Here is an 18,073-nt window from a genome sequence, read left to right as displayed (position 1 = left end):
TGAATTTCTCTCCACCACCCACTTTTAATGTATTTCTATTCATATGCCTTAACTCAGACATGCTACTGATGTTTCCTTAGTGGAAGGACATAGTGTGTGGCTAGTCAGGGCAATGATGAAAGTCTATGCTCTCTCTTGAAATCTAAATATGCCCCTTACAGTGCTTCCATCTCCCGCTGAGTGACACTAAATAATTCAGTCTTAAACCTATCTCACTAGTTAGTAAATTCTGCCATAACAGGTGTAATGCATCATTATGCTATTGGACCATACAGTAAAAATCACCACCATTAAAAACAAACAAACAAAAAACATTTCATGAAAATGTGCTGTTTGCTAGTGAGACACTTACCAGGTATCTCTTTTGCAGCAATAACAGAACAGAAGAGAACTAATGAATATATATGTATACACAAGTCACAGCTTTGCAGTGCTGTTACTCTTGTGTCAATAAACCATACAAGTTATTCTTTATATCCTACGTACTCTTAATACACACATCCTCACATCCCAGGTACCTAAACACTATACAAAGCTGGGATTACCCGACAATGCCTGGTCATATTTTATTGCTGAGTATGTTCTAGATTTGCTTCACTGCAAATAGGAAACTCTAGGTCCAATTTTAAATATTGAAAAATAAACATGGCCGTTCCAATATTTAAAAGTACTTCAGTGGTCAGTTGCAGGTACTAACTACATAAATGCCTTTTAAAGAATTTTTCCACTAGTAGAACACCTCACTTTTGGCCATATAAAATGCTATTCAGTCTAAGTTAGCCATTTTAAATCTGTGTGAGATTTGAGGCAGTCTGTGGATAGACTGAAAAACTGTATCAAGTATAACTTTAAATATAAAAAATATCTGTATAAATTTAGCACATATGCGGTTATCCTTGATAAATACATGAATTTATATAGTATAAAATCAAGTCCTATGTGGATAACTTATCCATGTACATATACACAGTTACAACTTCAGAATAGGTGTAAATTTGTGCATTGACATTTGTGCGCTATTAGTTCTGGATCTGAGAAGTCCATAAGTGCCTATGTTGCCTTTATACTGTGTGAGAAATTTAAAAAGGTGCCTATCTTACAACTATTTTATAAAGGCAACATAGGCACTTATGGACTTCTCAGATCCAGAACTAATAGCGCACAAATGTCAATGCACAAATTTACACCTATTCTGAAGTTGTAACTGTGTATATGTACAGACATATTTTATAAAATACACAACTGCAGTGTGACCCTGCCTCAACTCAAACTACACCCCTAGGAATACACATCGTTGGGACATGCCAGACTGTGGGGGGTGCAGGCTGGGGAGAAGGGGCATGTCAGATTTGGTGGCTGGGGGGGGGGGGGGGGGGGGGATAGAGAGAGTGAGTATGAGAAAGAGATGCTGGGTTGCAGGGGAAGAGGGAAGATGTAGCTACACAAACCCCAATGTCATTTCCTGGGTTGTGTAGGTCGTAAACCACACTTAGCAGGCTTTCACTTCTGGTACTTGGTCTATCGCCTACACAACCCGGGAAGGAACAGGGCATTGGGATTTATGTAGCCACAACTCCTGCTGCCAGGCTGCCTTCACCTCTTAGCTGCTGCACACTGAAACTGCATTTTTTTTGGTGGGGGACAAAGAGCTGCTAGGGAGAGAGGGGAACATGGAGTTCTGCACCTCAGGGGAGTAGGGGAAGAGAGAGGGGGAAGGGAATTCCTGGATCATAAGGGGGAAGGGGGAGAGAGGGGACAAGGAGTTCTGGACCATAAGGATGAGGGAAAGGGAGAGGGGACAAGCAAATGCTATATCATAAGGAGGAAGGGTGGACTGAGAGGGGTTAATGGAGTTGCTGGATCATAGGGGTGGAGGTGAAGAGAGAGGGGACAGAGAACTGCTGGACCACAGGTGTGGAGGGGAAGGTAGAGGGGAAAGGGAGTTGCTGGACCACAGGGGCAGAGGGGAAGGGAGAGGGGACAAGAAAACTCTGGACCATAGGGGAGGGCAGGACAGGAAATGGAGCCCTGTGGGAAGATAACCTGCAGTGCCACTGGCCAGATACTTTCAAGGTTGGTGCTCTGGGATCTGATTGGCCTTGGAGTTCAAATCCAGCCAGGAGATACTGGATCTTCCTCAGTCTCAGATGGGGAGTGCAGAGGGTAAACATCTCTGCCCTGAGGTCCTGTTCAAGAACTGTGAGAAGCTGTTTTCCTGAAACTCCCCAGGCGCTACCCAGGTAGTGACAAAGTGTGTTTAGATAGTTTTAATATTGATCCTTAGTCAGTTACCTGTTATTGCTTGATGTTTTCCACCTGTTTTATATCATCCACTGTTCTATTTCTGTGATTATAAACTCATTAGTTTATTAACTCTGTTGTTTTGGACTAAGAATCCTGGTGATTTGTGTTCTGGGTCTGCGAGTGCTTTATAGGAACTGTGGGAACCCTGGGAGTGTGGCCCCAGTGTCCTAGAAATCATCAGGGAATAACTTGAGAGTGGGAGACTCGTCCAGAGGCAAGAGAAACCCAGTGCACTGGGATGGAGGGTTGGCTTGTGTAGAGCACGGGCACAGGTGCAGGCGGACCTGAGCAGTACTGGGTGGCTGTAGGGTTAGCCCTAGGTGGGTGATGGACATTTTGTGACAGACCTTTGTTTTTGGTGGCAGCATGGTGGGATTGTCAGGCTCAGTGTGTGGGGTGAGGGTCACCATCCACTGACTGGTTCAGATTTGTTTTTATCTGTAACTGCCAGACACAGAGCACATTGAATGAGTGCAGCAGTAACAGGGTCCCCTTCCCCATTCAGTTTTTTTCGTAGTGTTAGGAAATTAGCAGTGTGCTGATGGTGACTGGCAGCAGCCCTCAGACACCTGATATGCCTGACCTAACTCAAGAGTGACCGGATGACCTCTGTGAGAAGGAGTGGCAGGACCTGCCTGTGCAGAGTTCTCCTGGGGGGGGAGAGCAGACTCCTTGTGAACAGAGGCCCGTGTTGGCAGGGCCAGATGCCACATCCACTGAGATCTGGCAGAACTACATGGTACAGTGACTTGCTAGACTAGCTACAGCAAGAGGAATGGCAAGCGCGACAGCGGTCAGACCAGCTGCAGCATGAAGAGCGTGAGCGGGAATTCCAGTTGTAGATGATGAAGTTGGAGATGGAAATGGCTCATACCCAAAGTTCCAGCCCAACCCTGTGCCAAGGTCAGAGGCAGGATCCATAGCCCGGATTGGGCCTAACTTGTTTGCGCAGTTTGATGATATATATAGCACCCCAGTAACTGTGAATCAGACCAGGAAGGCTGGGCTTGTGGACACTGGCTCTAGCATGACTTTATTACGACCAGAGCTAGTACCAGAAGATGCTATTCTTCCAGAGCACACTGCAGTGGTAGTGTTAGCCAATGGATCCAGAGAGACTGTACCCAGTAGGATTAATGAAAAACATGCCAGTACCGATGCTGTGTGGGACCGACATGGGTCCAATGAACATTACCCTTGATAGTGGAGTCAGCATTTCCGCTATGGTGACCCATAGTCAGGCACGGGCGGCCCAACAAGTGGAGGCAGCAGAGACCACCTCTTCAGTTCCAAATCCTGAGCCCGTCCAGGTGGAACCAGCTGACCCAGTGGCAGGAGGAGGCGTTCCAGTACTTCCAGCAGCATCAGTTCCTGAGGTGACTGGGACCATGAGTATGGGACCGCCTAACTTGACACACCTATTGATCAGACTGTTAATCCTGATTTGTCAGAGTCACCAGCAGAATCCCTTCCAGCTATGCGCCAGAAATTATAAGACCTCATGGGCTTTGTTAGAGATAACTTGCAGGCAGCCCAAACTAAGCAAAACACCTGGTATGATCATAAAGCCCAAAAGAGAGAGGTTTAATGAGGCCCAGTACGTCAGAATAAACTTCACGCTAACTGGCTGGGACCTTACAAGGTCATACAGCACCTAAATGATATAAACTATATTATATCTATGGACTCTCAAGACAGAAAGCAGCACACCTTTTATGCAAATACGTTAAAGGCCTATGCAGATCGCACAGCCATGGTGCTAGCTGTGTGTAGCCTATCAGAAGAGTGTCAGGATAGTGAACCCATACTTGACCTCTTGGCAGAGACATTACCAGAGGGATCTGTACAACAAGTTGTAGTGGGAGAGCAATTAACCTCTAGAGAAACTTCAACTAGAAGCAGCATTGCAAATGTATGCTGATGTGTTTTCTACTAAACCAGGAATTACTCATTTGGATAATCAAAATGTAGACAATGGTGATCATAAACCACTGAAGCAGGGTGCCTATCGAATATCTACTGAGGTGGAGAAGAAAATGACAAACCAACAAAAAGAAGGTCCAAATCTCCCGCAAAAAGCAGAAAATGAAGCAGGAGACCGATGAGATGCTAGGCCTAGGTGTTATAAAGAAGTCCCAGAGTCCCTGGGCCTCTCCTATAGTTCTTGCTCCTAAGAAACACGACACAACCCGCTTCTGTATGGATTACAGGAGGCTTAATGAATGTACTGTATCTGACACCTATCCAATGCCCCGGATGCATGAGTTGCTAGATTATTTAGCTGGAGCCCAGTACCTGACCATAATGGACCTTAGTTGAGGGTACTGGCAGATCCCCCTAACAGCTGCTGCTCAGACAGCACCATTTATTACGCCATTTGGCCTTTATGAATTTATTGTGATGCCTTTTGGAATGAAAAATAACCCTGGTACATTTCAGTGCCTGGTGAATCATCTGTTAGATTGACTCCAGGAGCATGCTAGGGCTTATCTTGATGACATTGCTGTGTACAGTCAGACCTGAGATGACCACCTAATCCATTTAAATGGAGTATTAGACTGGATCTGAGAGGCTATTGTCTATTAAGGCGTGTCATTTGTATTGTGCTGACATCTTAAGTACCAGTATTATATGAATGTTCCTCCATGCTGCCTGGTGATATTTATCTTATTTTTGTTATATGATTGTTCTACTGTGCTGTTTTCATGTGTATATTTTTGACACTGTATCATTTTATTCCTATTATTAAGATTCAATTTGCCTGTCTTCAGGTTTATCTCATTCATTGTATTTATGCTCATGTGGCCTAGTGGTTAGGGTGGTGGACTTTGGTCCTGGGGAACTGAGGAACTGAGTTCAATTCCCACTTCAGGCACAGGCAGCTACCTGTGACTCTGGGCAAGTCACTTAACCCTCCATTGCCCCAGGTACAAATAAGTACCTGTATACAATATGTAAGCCGCATTGAGCCTGCCATGAGTGGGAAAGCGTGGGGTACAAATGTAACTAAAATAAAATTTTACTATTATTATGCTGTTAACAAAATTGTTAAGTTATTTTGTCAAGCTGTACCTTGCTGAAACTCTTTGTAAAGGTGGTTAATAAATCCCAATAAAACTACAGGAAATACTCAAGCTCCTTCTGTGTTATATTCATTTTGTGGCTAAAATAGACACCTATAGCTTTCCACGGTGGTGAACCTAACAACTTTCAGCAGCAGCAGACATTCAGCTTATAGATAAAAACACAGATCTTACAGTGTCACCTTTTCTTCTTCAAACTACAATACTTACACAATATGAGCCAAGTTTAGAGGTTTTTCAGGCTGGTCAGGGAACATTGGGTGCAAAGGTTCACGATTGGAAGCGCAGCTTAAAGACTTGCTAAGTGCATTAGTTAGCTTCTTAGCAGGTGATTTCTGGGAGGAACAAGGAAGGAAGAAGTAACCTGGGCAGGTAAGGTACATATTTACCACAGGAAGTGCAAAATAAAAGGATGTTATCAAATCACAGGTGATCACATATGATGCTTTATATCCTCAACTGATTTTGGAATGCCAATTCATCCCCTTCCCTTTTCTGTTCAGCAAAACCCCAGGAGTTTGGAAGTGGGTCCCAAAGCATCTTCTTCAGATTTAGGCACAGCTTGGGGCTCCCTGCAGCACGAGCTGCCAGGGCAACTGCCCTCTTTGCCCCCCCCCCCCCCCCCACCCAATGTTGGTGCTGGTCCTGGAGGTGAGTAATGAAATTCAAAATCCAAATATGAATGCATTATACAGGACAAACTGAGCTTGGAGGTGGAGGTGAGGGGTAGGAAGTGGAGGAGTGAGAAGGAAGAGAAAGCAGTGACAAAACAGCATTTTCATTCTCCCCTCTGTCTGAAGGATGTCATCTGCACAACACAGGCTTGGCAGTGCTAAAGCACAAGTTCAAATGATGAATCACAGACCCCAACATTGATACAACAAAACATAAAAAGGGATGATAAGATATGACAACAACCCTAAATGTATATGCAATCCATGTTCCTTTAACATGAATAATTAAAATGACCAATGAGGTTATACATGTTTTGTAATTATCAGAAGAGGTTCCTGGACTGAAAAAACGGGGCTCTACTTAGTGCTATCTTTCCCCTAATATGGTATTCTTTTGTGAGAAGGCTGAGTCTCAACACTAAACCTTCTGTGAGAAATGGCTTCAGGTGAAAATGAAGTAGTGAGGCAAGTTGAGCTTGGGCATGGTGTTTTTTCCCTCTGCTTGCTCACAGTAGAAAGATCCTTAATTTGCACCTGTACTGGGGTGTCACCATCAAAAGCCACTGCTGAGGACATTCAATGCTGAGGTAAAGTTTATTGAGAAAAGACTCTAGAAGGTACCCTGTTTCGGCACTTGAAGTGCCTCCTTTAGGAGTCTGCACAAATTACAGAAATATAAAAGCATCTTAAAACAGAAACATTCAACATATGATAAAAACCTGAAACACTGAAGAAATAAAACATAGATAAATAAAACAAAAATAATGTGAGTTTTTATGGATTTATATATATTATTTTATATATATATATATATATATATATATATATATATATTTAGTTTATTCTGTTCATACAATGTTCAACATCAATAGACATTTTTTTATTTTTTTTTTGTTCCATTTTCCATTATATATAATGCGTTATAGCATTTTGGTTATTTTTGTATGTCACAGGACTTTTGCTTTTTTTGTCCTTCGTCATTGTAACATAAACACTTCTATGTTTTATTTCTTCAATGTTTTTAGTTTTTTATCATATGCTTAATAATTCTATGTTAAGATGCTTTTATGCTTCTGTAATTTGTGCAGACTCTTGAAGAAGGCACTTCAAATGCCGAATCAGGGTACCTTGTAGAGTCTTTCTTCAATAAACATTACCTCAACATTGGATGTGCTCGGTCTGGTTTTTGAAGAGCCTGATTCTGTTCCCACCTCTCCTATTTCTGGATTTATAATTTATCAATAGAAATCAAACAAAATAAAACATGGAAAAGAAAATAAGATGATACCTTTTTTATTGGACATAACTTAATACATTTCTTGATTAGCTTTCGAAGGTTGCCCTTCCTCGTCAGATCGGAAATAAGCAAATGTGTTAGATCTTATTTTCTTTTCCATGTTTTATTTTGTTTGATTTCTATTGATAACCTTTAAGAGTGGACTAACACGGCTACCACACCTCTCTACTTAAGATGGAAGATACCGCATACAGCCGCATGAAAAAGCAAATGAACAAACTTTTGGAAAAAGAAACAAAAGTGAACAGTCATCTTTATTTTCTGACAATCTGCAAGAAGAATGACATCATTCCCAAAGGACTGAGGACATCCTACCCACCCCCACCTCGCTAGACTGTCATTGAAATGCTTTGAAGCTTCACTTATATATACTATCAACTAACACATTTGCTTATTTCCGATCTGACGAAGAAGGGCAACCTTCAAAAGCTAATTAAAAAATGTATTAAGTTATGTCCAATAAAAAAGGCATCATCTTATTTTCTCTTCCATGTTTTATTTTGTTTGATTTCTACTGATAACCTTTAAGAGTGGACTAACTCGGCTACTACACCTCTTTACTTTGGATTTATAATGACACCAGTGACCCCTAGTGGTAGTTTCACAGTGCTATCGCTAGACCCCTACTGATAATGCCAGGAGACTAACACTAGCAGTCACAGGTGGGCTGGTGGTTATTTTTCCTGGAATAACGCAGCTTCCAGTGTTTACCACAAGCTGTTTTTATTTGACTTACATAATAATGAGGAGTTTTGTATAACTTGCATGCTTCACATTTGATAATTATTATGTATCCCATGATAACTTAAATTAACATGTGTTACAATAATGTAATGCACATTATTGCTTCTTAATATGCATTAGGGGTAAAAAAAACATGCACTATTGCAGTTAACATAGCTTAAACATTACCCACCCCCCACGAGGGCAGACAACTACAGGGGAGTAACAGGGACAGAGCAAAGAAGGGGGAGAGAAAGGAGGAAGTGCATCAATGTTGAAAAATATGCACACATACAAAGAGCCTGGCTTAGCACAAGTCTGAACCTTGTAAACAGTAACGGCCTTAACTACTGGAGTTGCTGTTCACAGAAGTCAAAGGTATGCTGATTCAGCCCCTTAAGCTGATTCAACCCCTTTGTGTGTTTGATTGCTAAAGAAATATGCAGTATCTGTGAAAGCCAAAATCAAAGTTCTGTAAGCATGTAACAGCAATCCCTGCTAAGCATTATTAATATACCAGACTGCTTGCTCCCCCTGCACTCAGTCTGACAAATCTTGCACTAGTCCAATTTTTCATGCTTCTCATTATTAGGAGGATAGTCTCTGATGACAGGACTATAAAAAGCAGTAGACCTTACCTGACAAAAGATTTTTATTGTAATTTTTTTTTGTTGACTTTACATTTTACCACCTTTAAAGCCAGCTGTGCCCCTCTGTTTGCACTTGCTGTTCAATCAGTCCCAAGAAGCTATATCATGTCACAAACACACACACACGGCCCCAGTGCAGCTAGGGAGATTCCAATCGGCTGGTGGCGGCGGTGGCAAATGGCGGTGAGCCTTCCCTTACCCAGGATGTATATTCTTTCATCTGGTGTTGGTTGCTATGGGAACCGCTAGCATGTCCCCTCCAGAAGCAGTCCTGACAGAGCTGGTAATTGTGACACTGCTGGCAGCGATAGCGAAATCCCATCATGCTCTCACTATGGCAAAAGGAACACTCGACAGGGTGGAAGACTGCCGGGAGAAGGATTAAAAACACGGCTAAATGAAAAACAAACTTTTAAGCACAGAGAAAATTGTTTATCAGCAACTGGATTCTTCCATATGTGTGCCCTCCCCCCTCATCCCAACAGTATCACACAACATTTATTTTGGTTTAAGGCAGGCTCCAAATGCTATAACCATTAAAATACGAGAGAATTCTCTCTATGCCATCAAACCCTTTTTCTCCATCACCTCTTCTAACTAGCAACACAGAGAAAAACCTGGGGCTATTCAAGAAAAACTGGAACTCCTTACAGACAAGAAACTACATTCATCAAAGAACAACTAAACAGCGCTCAGAGGCTGCTGGAAAAATCACTTTTTTTCAATTAGGACAGGATGGGACTTATTTTCAAAGCACTTAGACTTACAAAGTTCTTTTAGTTACTATAAGTCTAAGTGCTTTCAAAATATGCCTCCACGTCACTGAAGGACCTGAGCATTAAAACATGAATAAAAATGTCCACTAAGTTTCAGTGAATGGGTTAACATGTCACGCAGTCAGTTAAGGGCACACAAACCAACCATGAGTTTAAAAAAAGCATGCTAGATAAAAAAAAAAATAGCCCAGTTAAAACAATAGTAAAGATGAAAATGTGTGCAACAAACAGGTAAGAGGTAACAACAGGTGTCATGTGGAACAGGAGCTGCCAGGGTTGGACTGACAGTGATCTGGGCCCCCGAGTAATAAGGGAAGGGAAATGGGACTTGATATACCGCCTTTCTGAGGTTTTTGCAACTACATTCAAAGCGGTTTACATATATTCAGGTACTTATTTTGTACCAGGGGCAATGGAGGGTTAAGTGACTTGCCCAGAGTCACAAGGAGCTGCAGTGGGAATCAAACTCAGTTCTCCAGAATCAAAGTCCACTGCACTAACCACTAGGCTACGCTCACTATGGCAAAAGGAACACTCGACAGGGTGGAAGACTGCCGGGAGAAGGATTAAAAACATGGCTAAATGAAAAACAAACTTTTAAGCACAGAGAAAATTGTTTATCAGCAACTGGTCATGGGCCACTAAACACCTATCAAAAGTGATTAAAGTGGAGTGGAGGAGTAGTCTAATGGTTAGTGTAGCAGGCTTTGAGCCTGGAGACCTGGGTTCAATTCCCACTGCAGCTCCTTGTGACCTTGGGCAAGTCACTTAACCCTCCATTGCCCCAGGTACAAAAACTTACATTGTGAGCCTTCATAGGGTCAGAGAAAGTACCTGCATATAATATGTACAGAACTGCGTACATCTAGTAGTGCTATAGAAATGGTTAGTAGTAGTAAATGGAGGCTAGGGGAGAGTGGGCTCCCTAATGCTGTGGGCCCTTGGGTGCTGCTCTACTATCCCAATGGCCAGTCCACCTCTGGGTGCTGCAGACTGCTACTGCTTCTCATTACCAAAAGAAGTTCTTTTCATCTTTCTCTACAGTATATCCTCTTTTTCATCCTTCTTTCCTTTTCCTTTCAGTTTCTTTACTTCTTTATAAAACTTGACTCACTTCTACTGGCTAAGGTCCAACATAACTTTTACTACATGTTACTTCCTCCAAGTCTGCAGTGTGTCCTCATCCCTCTATCCACAGCTTTTTTTCTTATTCTGCCCTCCCTCCTTTCCAGCCCTCTTCTGATCTTTTCACCCCTTATTCTAATGCTCCTCCCAGTATCTTATCCCTTTGTCTTTCCTTTTACCTTCTCCCTGCCCTTCTCGCACTGTTCAGTTCTCTAATTGTAGCGGTTCAGGTTTATATAAAGCATATTTAACTAAATATTCAATTTTTCTCAACAATCTCCATATCTCAGAATCTGATATTGCAATCTGCATAAATTTAAATTTGGAACTGGACCAACTGCCAACATGGACCATGTTTCAAGCTCTGCTTCAGGGTAAGGTCTCAGCATGCCATTGTTAAAAAGGTGTCTGCTTGCTCTTAATCTCAAAAGCTACAATCAGAGAACCGATGACAAATTGAGCAAGACACAGGTGAACGGCCTATGTGAAACGAGTCGCTATTGAAGGTTCTTCTAACGGTTACGAGCACTACAAAAGTAATATGAAGACAGTTTGAGCACTGGGATGTTCTTTCGACTAGTTATCTACCCCTGCTGATGAGATTACCCCACTGTAAGTAAATCAGAAGCATAAATTTATAAGCATAACTTTTAAGCTCTAAATTAAGAAGAATTTTCAACTGAAAACATGACACTCAATTCTATGGCCTATGCGTGTGACTGTTTATAATACTAGCACTTTCGTATGTATGTGCGCACATACCTGCTTAAACGATAGCAGGGTGCCTAAGCGTTATTCTGAAAATACCTACTTAATTTACATAAAGTGTATTTGCAAGAGGGCATACACAGGGACAGGGCATAGTCAGGGCTTCCACTTACATGGGTAATTTACAGAATATTGTAAGTTATGCACCCCTGTCGCATTTAGGCACTGCTCTGACACCAGGTGCATGGCTGGCCTAAGTATGAGTGCTTCAATTTTAGGTGCACCACACTGGGTTACACTAGTAGTCTGTAACAGAAACTAGTTGAGGTAGCGTAGCCATAGTATTCTGGATGGGCCTGAGCCCAAACTGAGTGGGCATATAATGCCCCACTCCTGCAAACTTTCTGCCCCTGCCTCACATACAATTCCCCCCCCCCCCCCCCCCCACTGTGCTTTCTGCCCTTGTCCTGCACCACCAACCACAAAGTAAAAAATAAATACCTGAGCTGGTGAGGGATCCCCAAGCCCCACCAGCTGTCCTTCGACGGACAGAACAAGTGTTTTCCTATCTGCTACAGCCGGTGGCAATTTCCACTTGTTGCCGCTGTGCTGGTCTCTCTCCTCCTGCACATGCTTGGTTTTCAGGAATGCCCAAAAAACAAGCATGTGCACAAAGTGGAGGAGGATTTGGTGCTGTGGCAACAGGCGAAAAGTGCCACCAGCCGAATCAGGTAGGAAAATCACTTGTTCTGGCTGCCGAAGGACATCTTCAGCTGGTTGGGTTTGGGGATCCCCGCCAGCCATAAAGGTGTCAGAATTGTTGGGTGGGCCTGCCGAGAATGCGTGGGCCAAGGCCCACCCGTGGCTACGTCCCTGCCTAGGTGCCTACGTTCTAGTGAAAATTAGGCTCTTAACATGCAGCCTCTGGGTGCCTAAATGGCAGTGCCCAGTTACAATTGCCCCCTGAGGCTCCTATGTTTGACTGAAAATAGAGCACAAATTTAGGTGCAAAATGTAGGAGCATAAATTTAGAAGCTCATCTTATTTTGAATATTAGGCCCACAGAAAATAATGTGCACAGATTTGGGAAACACAACCTATAAGTGTTATTTTCTTTTCTGGACCTACATACGCTTCAGAAATACCTCCCCAAAATGAGGTTAAAATTATGTTTTTTAAGAAGCCATGCATGTACTTTTAACCACAATAAGGGAGGGAAATTTTCAGATAGATAACTTTTACTGGCATAAAAGGTTACAAAAATTGTCACTGTGCATATCTACGTGTGAAGCTCAGGCTGTGTGTATGCATATGTAAAGCGAATGCTACATACTTGTAGAAGGTATTCTCCGAGGACAGCAGGCTGATTGTTCTCACTGATGGGTGACGTCCACGGCAGCCCCTCCAATCGGAAACTTCACTAGCAAAGTCCTTTGCTAGCCCTCGCGCGCCCGCGCGCACCGCGCATGCGCGGCCGTCTTCCCGCCCGAAACCGGCTCGAGCCGGCCAGTCCAGTATGTAGCAAGACAATACACTTCAAGGGAAGACACAACTCCAAAGGGGAGGCGGGCGGGTTGGTGAGAACAATCAGCCTGCTGTCCTCGGAGAATACCTTCTACAGGTATGTAGCATTCGCTTTCTCCGAGGACAAGCAGGCTGCTTGTTCTCACTGATGGGGTATCCCTAGCCCCCAGGCTCACTCAAAACAACAACATTGGTCAATTGGGCCTCGCAACGGCGAGGCCATAACTGAGATTGACCTAAAAATTTACCAACTAACTGAGAGTGTAGCCTGGAACAGAACAAACAGGGCCCTCGGGGGGTGGAGTTGGATCCTAAAGCCCAAACAGGTTCTGAAGAACTGACTGCCCGAACCGACTGTCGCGTCGGGTATCCTGCTGCAGGCAGTAATGGGATGTGAATGTGTGGACAGAAGCCCACGTCGCAGCTTTGCAAATTTCTTCAATGGAGGCTGACTTCAAGTGGGCTACCGACGCAGCCATGGCTCTAACATTATGAGCCGTGACATGACCCTCAAGAGCCAGCCCCGCCTGGGCGTAAGTGAAGGAAATGCAATCTGCTAGCCAATTGGATATGGTGCGTTTCCCTACAGCCACTCCCCTCCTATTGGGATCAAAAGAAACAAACAATTGGGCGGACTGTCTGTGGGGCTGTGTCCGCTCCAGGTAGAAGGCCAATGCTCTCTTGCAGTCCAATGTGTGCAGCTGACGTTCAGCAGGGCAGGAATGAGGACGGGGAAAGAATGTTGGCAAGACAATTGACTGGTTCAGATGGAACTCCGACACGACCTTTGGCAGGAACTTAGGGTGAGTGCGGAGGACTACTCTGTTGTGATGAAATTTAGTGTAAGGGGCCTGGGCTACCAGGGCCTGAAGCTCACTGACTCTACGAGCCGAAGTAACTGCCACCAAGAAAATGACCTTCCAGGTCAAGTACTTCGGATGGCATGAATCCAGTGGCTCAAAAGGAGGTTTCATCAGCTGGGTGAGAACGACATTGAGATCCCATGACACTGTAGGAGGCTTGACAGGGGGCTTTGACAAAAGCAAACCTCTCATGAAGCGAACAACTAAAGGCTGTCCTGAGATCGGCTTACCTTCCACTTGGTAATGGTATGCACTGATTGCACTAAGGTGAACTCTTACGGAGTTGGTCTTCAGACCAGACTCAGACAAGTGCAGAAGGTATTCAAGCAGGGTCTGTGTAGGACAAGAGCGAGGATCTAGGGCCTTGCTGTCACACCAGACGGCAAACCTCCTCCAATGAAAGAAGTAACTTCTCTTAGTGGAGTCTTTCCTGGAAGCAAGCAAGATGCGGGAGACACCCTCTGGCAGACCCAAAGAGGCAAAGTCTACGCCCTCAACATCCAGGCCGTGAGAGCCAGGGACTGGAGGTTGGGATGCAGAAGAGCCCCTTCGTCCTGCGTGATGAGGGTCGGAAAACACTCCAATCTCCACGGTTCTTCGGAGGATAACTCCAGAAGAAGGGGGAACCAGATCTGACGCGGCCAAAAAGGAGCAATCAGAATCATGGTGCCTCGGTCTTGCTTGAGTTTCAACAAAGTCTTCCCCACCAGAGGGATGGGAGGATAAGCATACAGGAGGCCCTCCCCCCAATCCAGGAGGAAGGCATCCGACGCCAGTCTGCCGTGGGCCTGACGCCTGGAACAGAACTGAGGGACCTTGTGGTTCACTTGAGATGCGAAGAGATCCACCAGGGGGGTGCCCCACGCCTGGAAGATCTGTCTCATCACCCGGGAATTGAGCGACCACTCGTGAGGTTGCATAATCCTGCTCAACCTGTCGGCCAGACTGTTGTTTACGCCTGCCAGATATGTGGCTTGGAGCACCATGCCCTGACGGCGAGCCCAGAGCCACATGCTGACGGCTTCCTGACACAGGGGGCGAGAACCGGTGCCCCCCCTGCTTGTTGACATAGTACATGGCAACCTGATTGTCTGTCTGAATTTGGATAATTTGGTGGGACAGCCGATCTCTGAAAGCCTTCAGAGCGTTCCAGATCGCTCGCAACTCCAGAAGATTGATCTGTAGATCGCTTTCTTGGAGGGACCACCTTCCTTGGGTGTGAAGCCCATCGACATGAGCTCCCCATCCCAGGAGAGACGCATCCGTGGTCAGCACTTTTTGTGGCTGAGGAATTTGGAAGGGACGTCCCAGAGTCAAATTGGAGCAAATCGTCCACCAATACAGGGATTCGAGAAAACTCGTGGACAGGTGGATCACGTCCTCTAGACCCCCAGCGGCCTGATACCACTGGGAGGCTAGGGTCCATTGAGCAGATCTCATGTGAAGGCGGGCCATGGGAGTCACATGAACTGTGGAGGCCATGTGGCCCAGCAATCTCAACATCTGCCGAGCTGTGATCTGCTGGGACGCTCGCACCCGCGAGACGAGGGACAACAAGTTGTTGGCCCTCGCCTCTGGGAGATAGGCGCGAGCCGTCCGAGAATCCAGCAGGGCTCCGATGAATTCGAGTTTCTGCACTGGGAGAAGATGGGACTTTGGGTAATTTATCACAAACCCCAGTAGCTCCAGGAGGCGAATAGTCATCTGCATGGACTGCAGGGCTCCTGCCTCGGAAGTGTTCTTCACCAGCCAATCGTCGAGATATGGGAACACGTGCACCCCCAGCCTGCGAAGCGCCGCTGCTACCACAGCTAGGCACTTTGTGAACACCCTGGGCGCAGAGGCGAGCCCAAAGGGTAGCACACAGTACTGGAAGTGGCGTGTGCCCAGCTGAAATCGCAGATACTGTCTGTGAGCTGGCAGTATCGGGATGTGTGTGTAGGCATCCTTCAAGTCCAGAGAGCATAGCCAATCGTTTTGCTGAATCATGGGGAGAAGGGTGCCCAGGGAAAGCATCCTGAACTTTTCTTTTACGAGATATTTGTTCAGGGCCCTTAGGTCTAGGATGGGACGCATCCCCCCTGTTTTCTTTTCCACAAGGAAGTACCTGGAATAGAATCCCAGCCCTTCTTGCCCGGATGGCACGGGCTCGACCGCATTGGCGCTGAGAAGGGCGGAGAGTTCCTCTGCAAGTACCTGCTTGTGCTGGAAGCTGTAGGACTGAGCTCCCGGTGGACAATTTGGAGGTTTTGAGGCCAAATTGAGGGTGTATCCTTGCCGGACTATTTGGAGAACCCACTGATCGGAGGTTATGAGAGGCCACCTTTGGTGAAAAGCTTTCAACCTCCCTCCGACAGGCAGGTCGCCCGGCACTGACACTTGGATGTCGGCTATGCTCTGCTGGAGCCAGTCAAAAGCTCGCCCCTTGCTTTTGCTGGGGAGCCGCGGGGCCTTGCTGAGTCGCACGCTTCTGACGAGAGCGAGCGCGCTGGGGCCTAGCCTGGGCCGCAGGCTGTCGGGAAGGAGGATTGTACCTACGCTTGCCAGAAGTATAGGGAACAGTCTTCCTTCCCCCGAAAAATCGTCTACCTGTAGAGGTAGAAGCTGAAGGCTGCCGGCGGGCGAACTTGTCGAATGCGGTGTCCCGCTGGTGGAGAGACTCTACCACCTGTTCGACTTTTTCGCCAAAAATGTTATCCGCACGGCAAGGCGAGTCCGCAATCCGCTGCTGGATTCTATTCTCCAGGTCGGCGGCACGCAGCCATGAGAGCCTGCGCATCACCACACCTTGAGCAGCGGCCCTGGACGCAACATCAAAAGTGTCATAAACTCCTCTGGCCAGGAATTTTCTGCACGCCTTCAGCTGCCTGACCACCTCCTGAAAAGGCTTGGCTTGCTCAGGGGGAAGAGCATCAACCAAGCCCGCCAACTGTCGCACATTGTTCCGCATGTGTATGCTCGTGTAGAGCTGGTAAGACTGGATCTTGGACACGAGCATAGAGGAATGGTAGGCCTTCCTCCCAAAGGAGTCTAAGGTTCTAGCGTCCTTGCCCGGGGGCGCCGAAGCATGTTCCCTAGAACTCTTAGCCTTCTTTAGGGCCAAATCCACAACTCCAGAGTCATGAGGCAACTGAGTGCGCATCAGCTCTGGGTCCCCATGGATCCGGTACTGGGACTCGATCTTCTTGGGAATGTGGGGATTAGTTAATGGCTTGGTCCAGTTCGCAAGCAATGTCTTCTTCAGGACATGGTGCAAGGGAACAGTGGACGCTTCCTTAGGTGGAGAAGGATAGTCCAGGAGCTCAAACATTTCAGCCCTGGGCTCGTCCTCCACAACCACCGGGAAGGGGATGGCCGTAGACATCTCCCGGACAAAGGAGGCAAAAGACAGACTCTCGGGAGGAGAAAGCTGTCTCTCAGGAGAGGGAGTGGGATCAGACGGAAGACCCTCAGACTCCTCGTCAGAGAAATATCTGGGATCTTCCTCTTCCTCCCACGAGGCCTCACCCTCGGTGTCAGACACAAGCTCACGGACCTGTGTCTGCAACCTCGCCCTGCTCGACTCCGTGGAACCCCGTCCACGATGGGGGCGTCGAGAGGTAGACTCCCTCGCCCGCATCGGCGAAGCTCCCTCCGCCGACGTAGTCGGGGAGCCTTCCTGGGAGGTGGCCGCGGTCGGCACCGCACGCGGTACCGACGTCGGGGACCTCAACCTGGGCGATGGGCCAGCCGGCGCCACGCTCGACGGTACCGGAGGCGCAAGCACCGCCGGTACCGGAGGGGTAGGGCGCAACAGCTCTCCCAGAATCTCTGGGAGAACGGCCCGGAGGCTCTCGTTTAGAGTGGCTGCAGAGAAAGGCTGAGAGGTCGATGCAGGCGTCGACGTCAGTACCTGTTCCGAGCGTGGAGGCTGTTCCGGGCTGTCCAGAGCGGAGCGCATCGACACCTCCTGAACAGAGGGTGAGCGGTCCTCTCGGTGCCGATGCCTGCTGGGTGCCGACTCCCTCGGCGACCCAGAGCTCTCGGTGCCGACACGGGGAGGAGACCGGTGTCGATGCTTCTTCGATTTCTTCCGAAGCATGTCACCGGAGCTCCCCGGCACCGACGAGGAGGACGTCGAATCCATCCGTCGCTTCCTCGGGGCCGAGACTGAAGAAGGTCGATCTCGGGGGGGCTGTACCGCAGGAGCCCTCAGGGTAGGAGGAGACCCACCCGAGGGCTCACCGCCACCAGCAGGGGAATGGACAGCCCTCACCTGCACTCCACCCGATGCACCACCGTCCGACGACATCAGTAGACGAGGTCCTGGTACCACCGACGTCGATGCAGCTATCCGATGTCTCGGC

The 18,073-nt window shown here is 46.8% G+C and overlaps 1 protein-coding gene across 10 annotated transcripts in view; it reads right to left on the bottom strand.

The window, feature by feature from the left end:
• DTNA (dystrobrevin alpha) overlaps positions 1-18,073 on the bottom strand; it is a 567,561-nt gene that overhangs the window by 124,779 nt on the left and 424,709 nt on the right. For all 10 annotated transcript variants that reach the window (XM_030214003.1, XM_030214021.1, XM_030214069.1 and 7 more), the window contains 2 exons: positions 8,931-9,097; positions 5,598-5,722 (listed from right to left, as the gene is read on the bottom strand). In XM_030214003.1, the coding sequence (XP_030069863.1) occupies positions 5,598-5,722; positions 8,931-9,097 (292 nt within the window). The remainder of the gene's footprint in view (positions 1-5,597; positions 5,723-8,930; positions 9,098-18,073) is intronic.

This window comes from Microcaecilia unicolor, chromosome 1 (assembly GCF_901765095.1).
Source record: "Microcaecilia unicolor chromosome 1, aMicUni1.1, whole genome shotgun sequence".
Taxonomy (NCBI): Eukaryota; Metazoa; Chordata; class Amphibia; order Gymnophiona; family Siphonopidae; genus Microcaecilia; species Microcaecilia unicolor.
The sequence above is the reverse complement of the archived record's forward strand: the minus strand, read 5'-3'. Positions and strand labels throughout refer to the sequence as shown.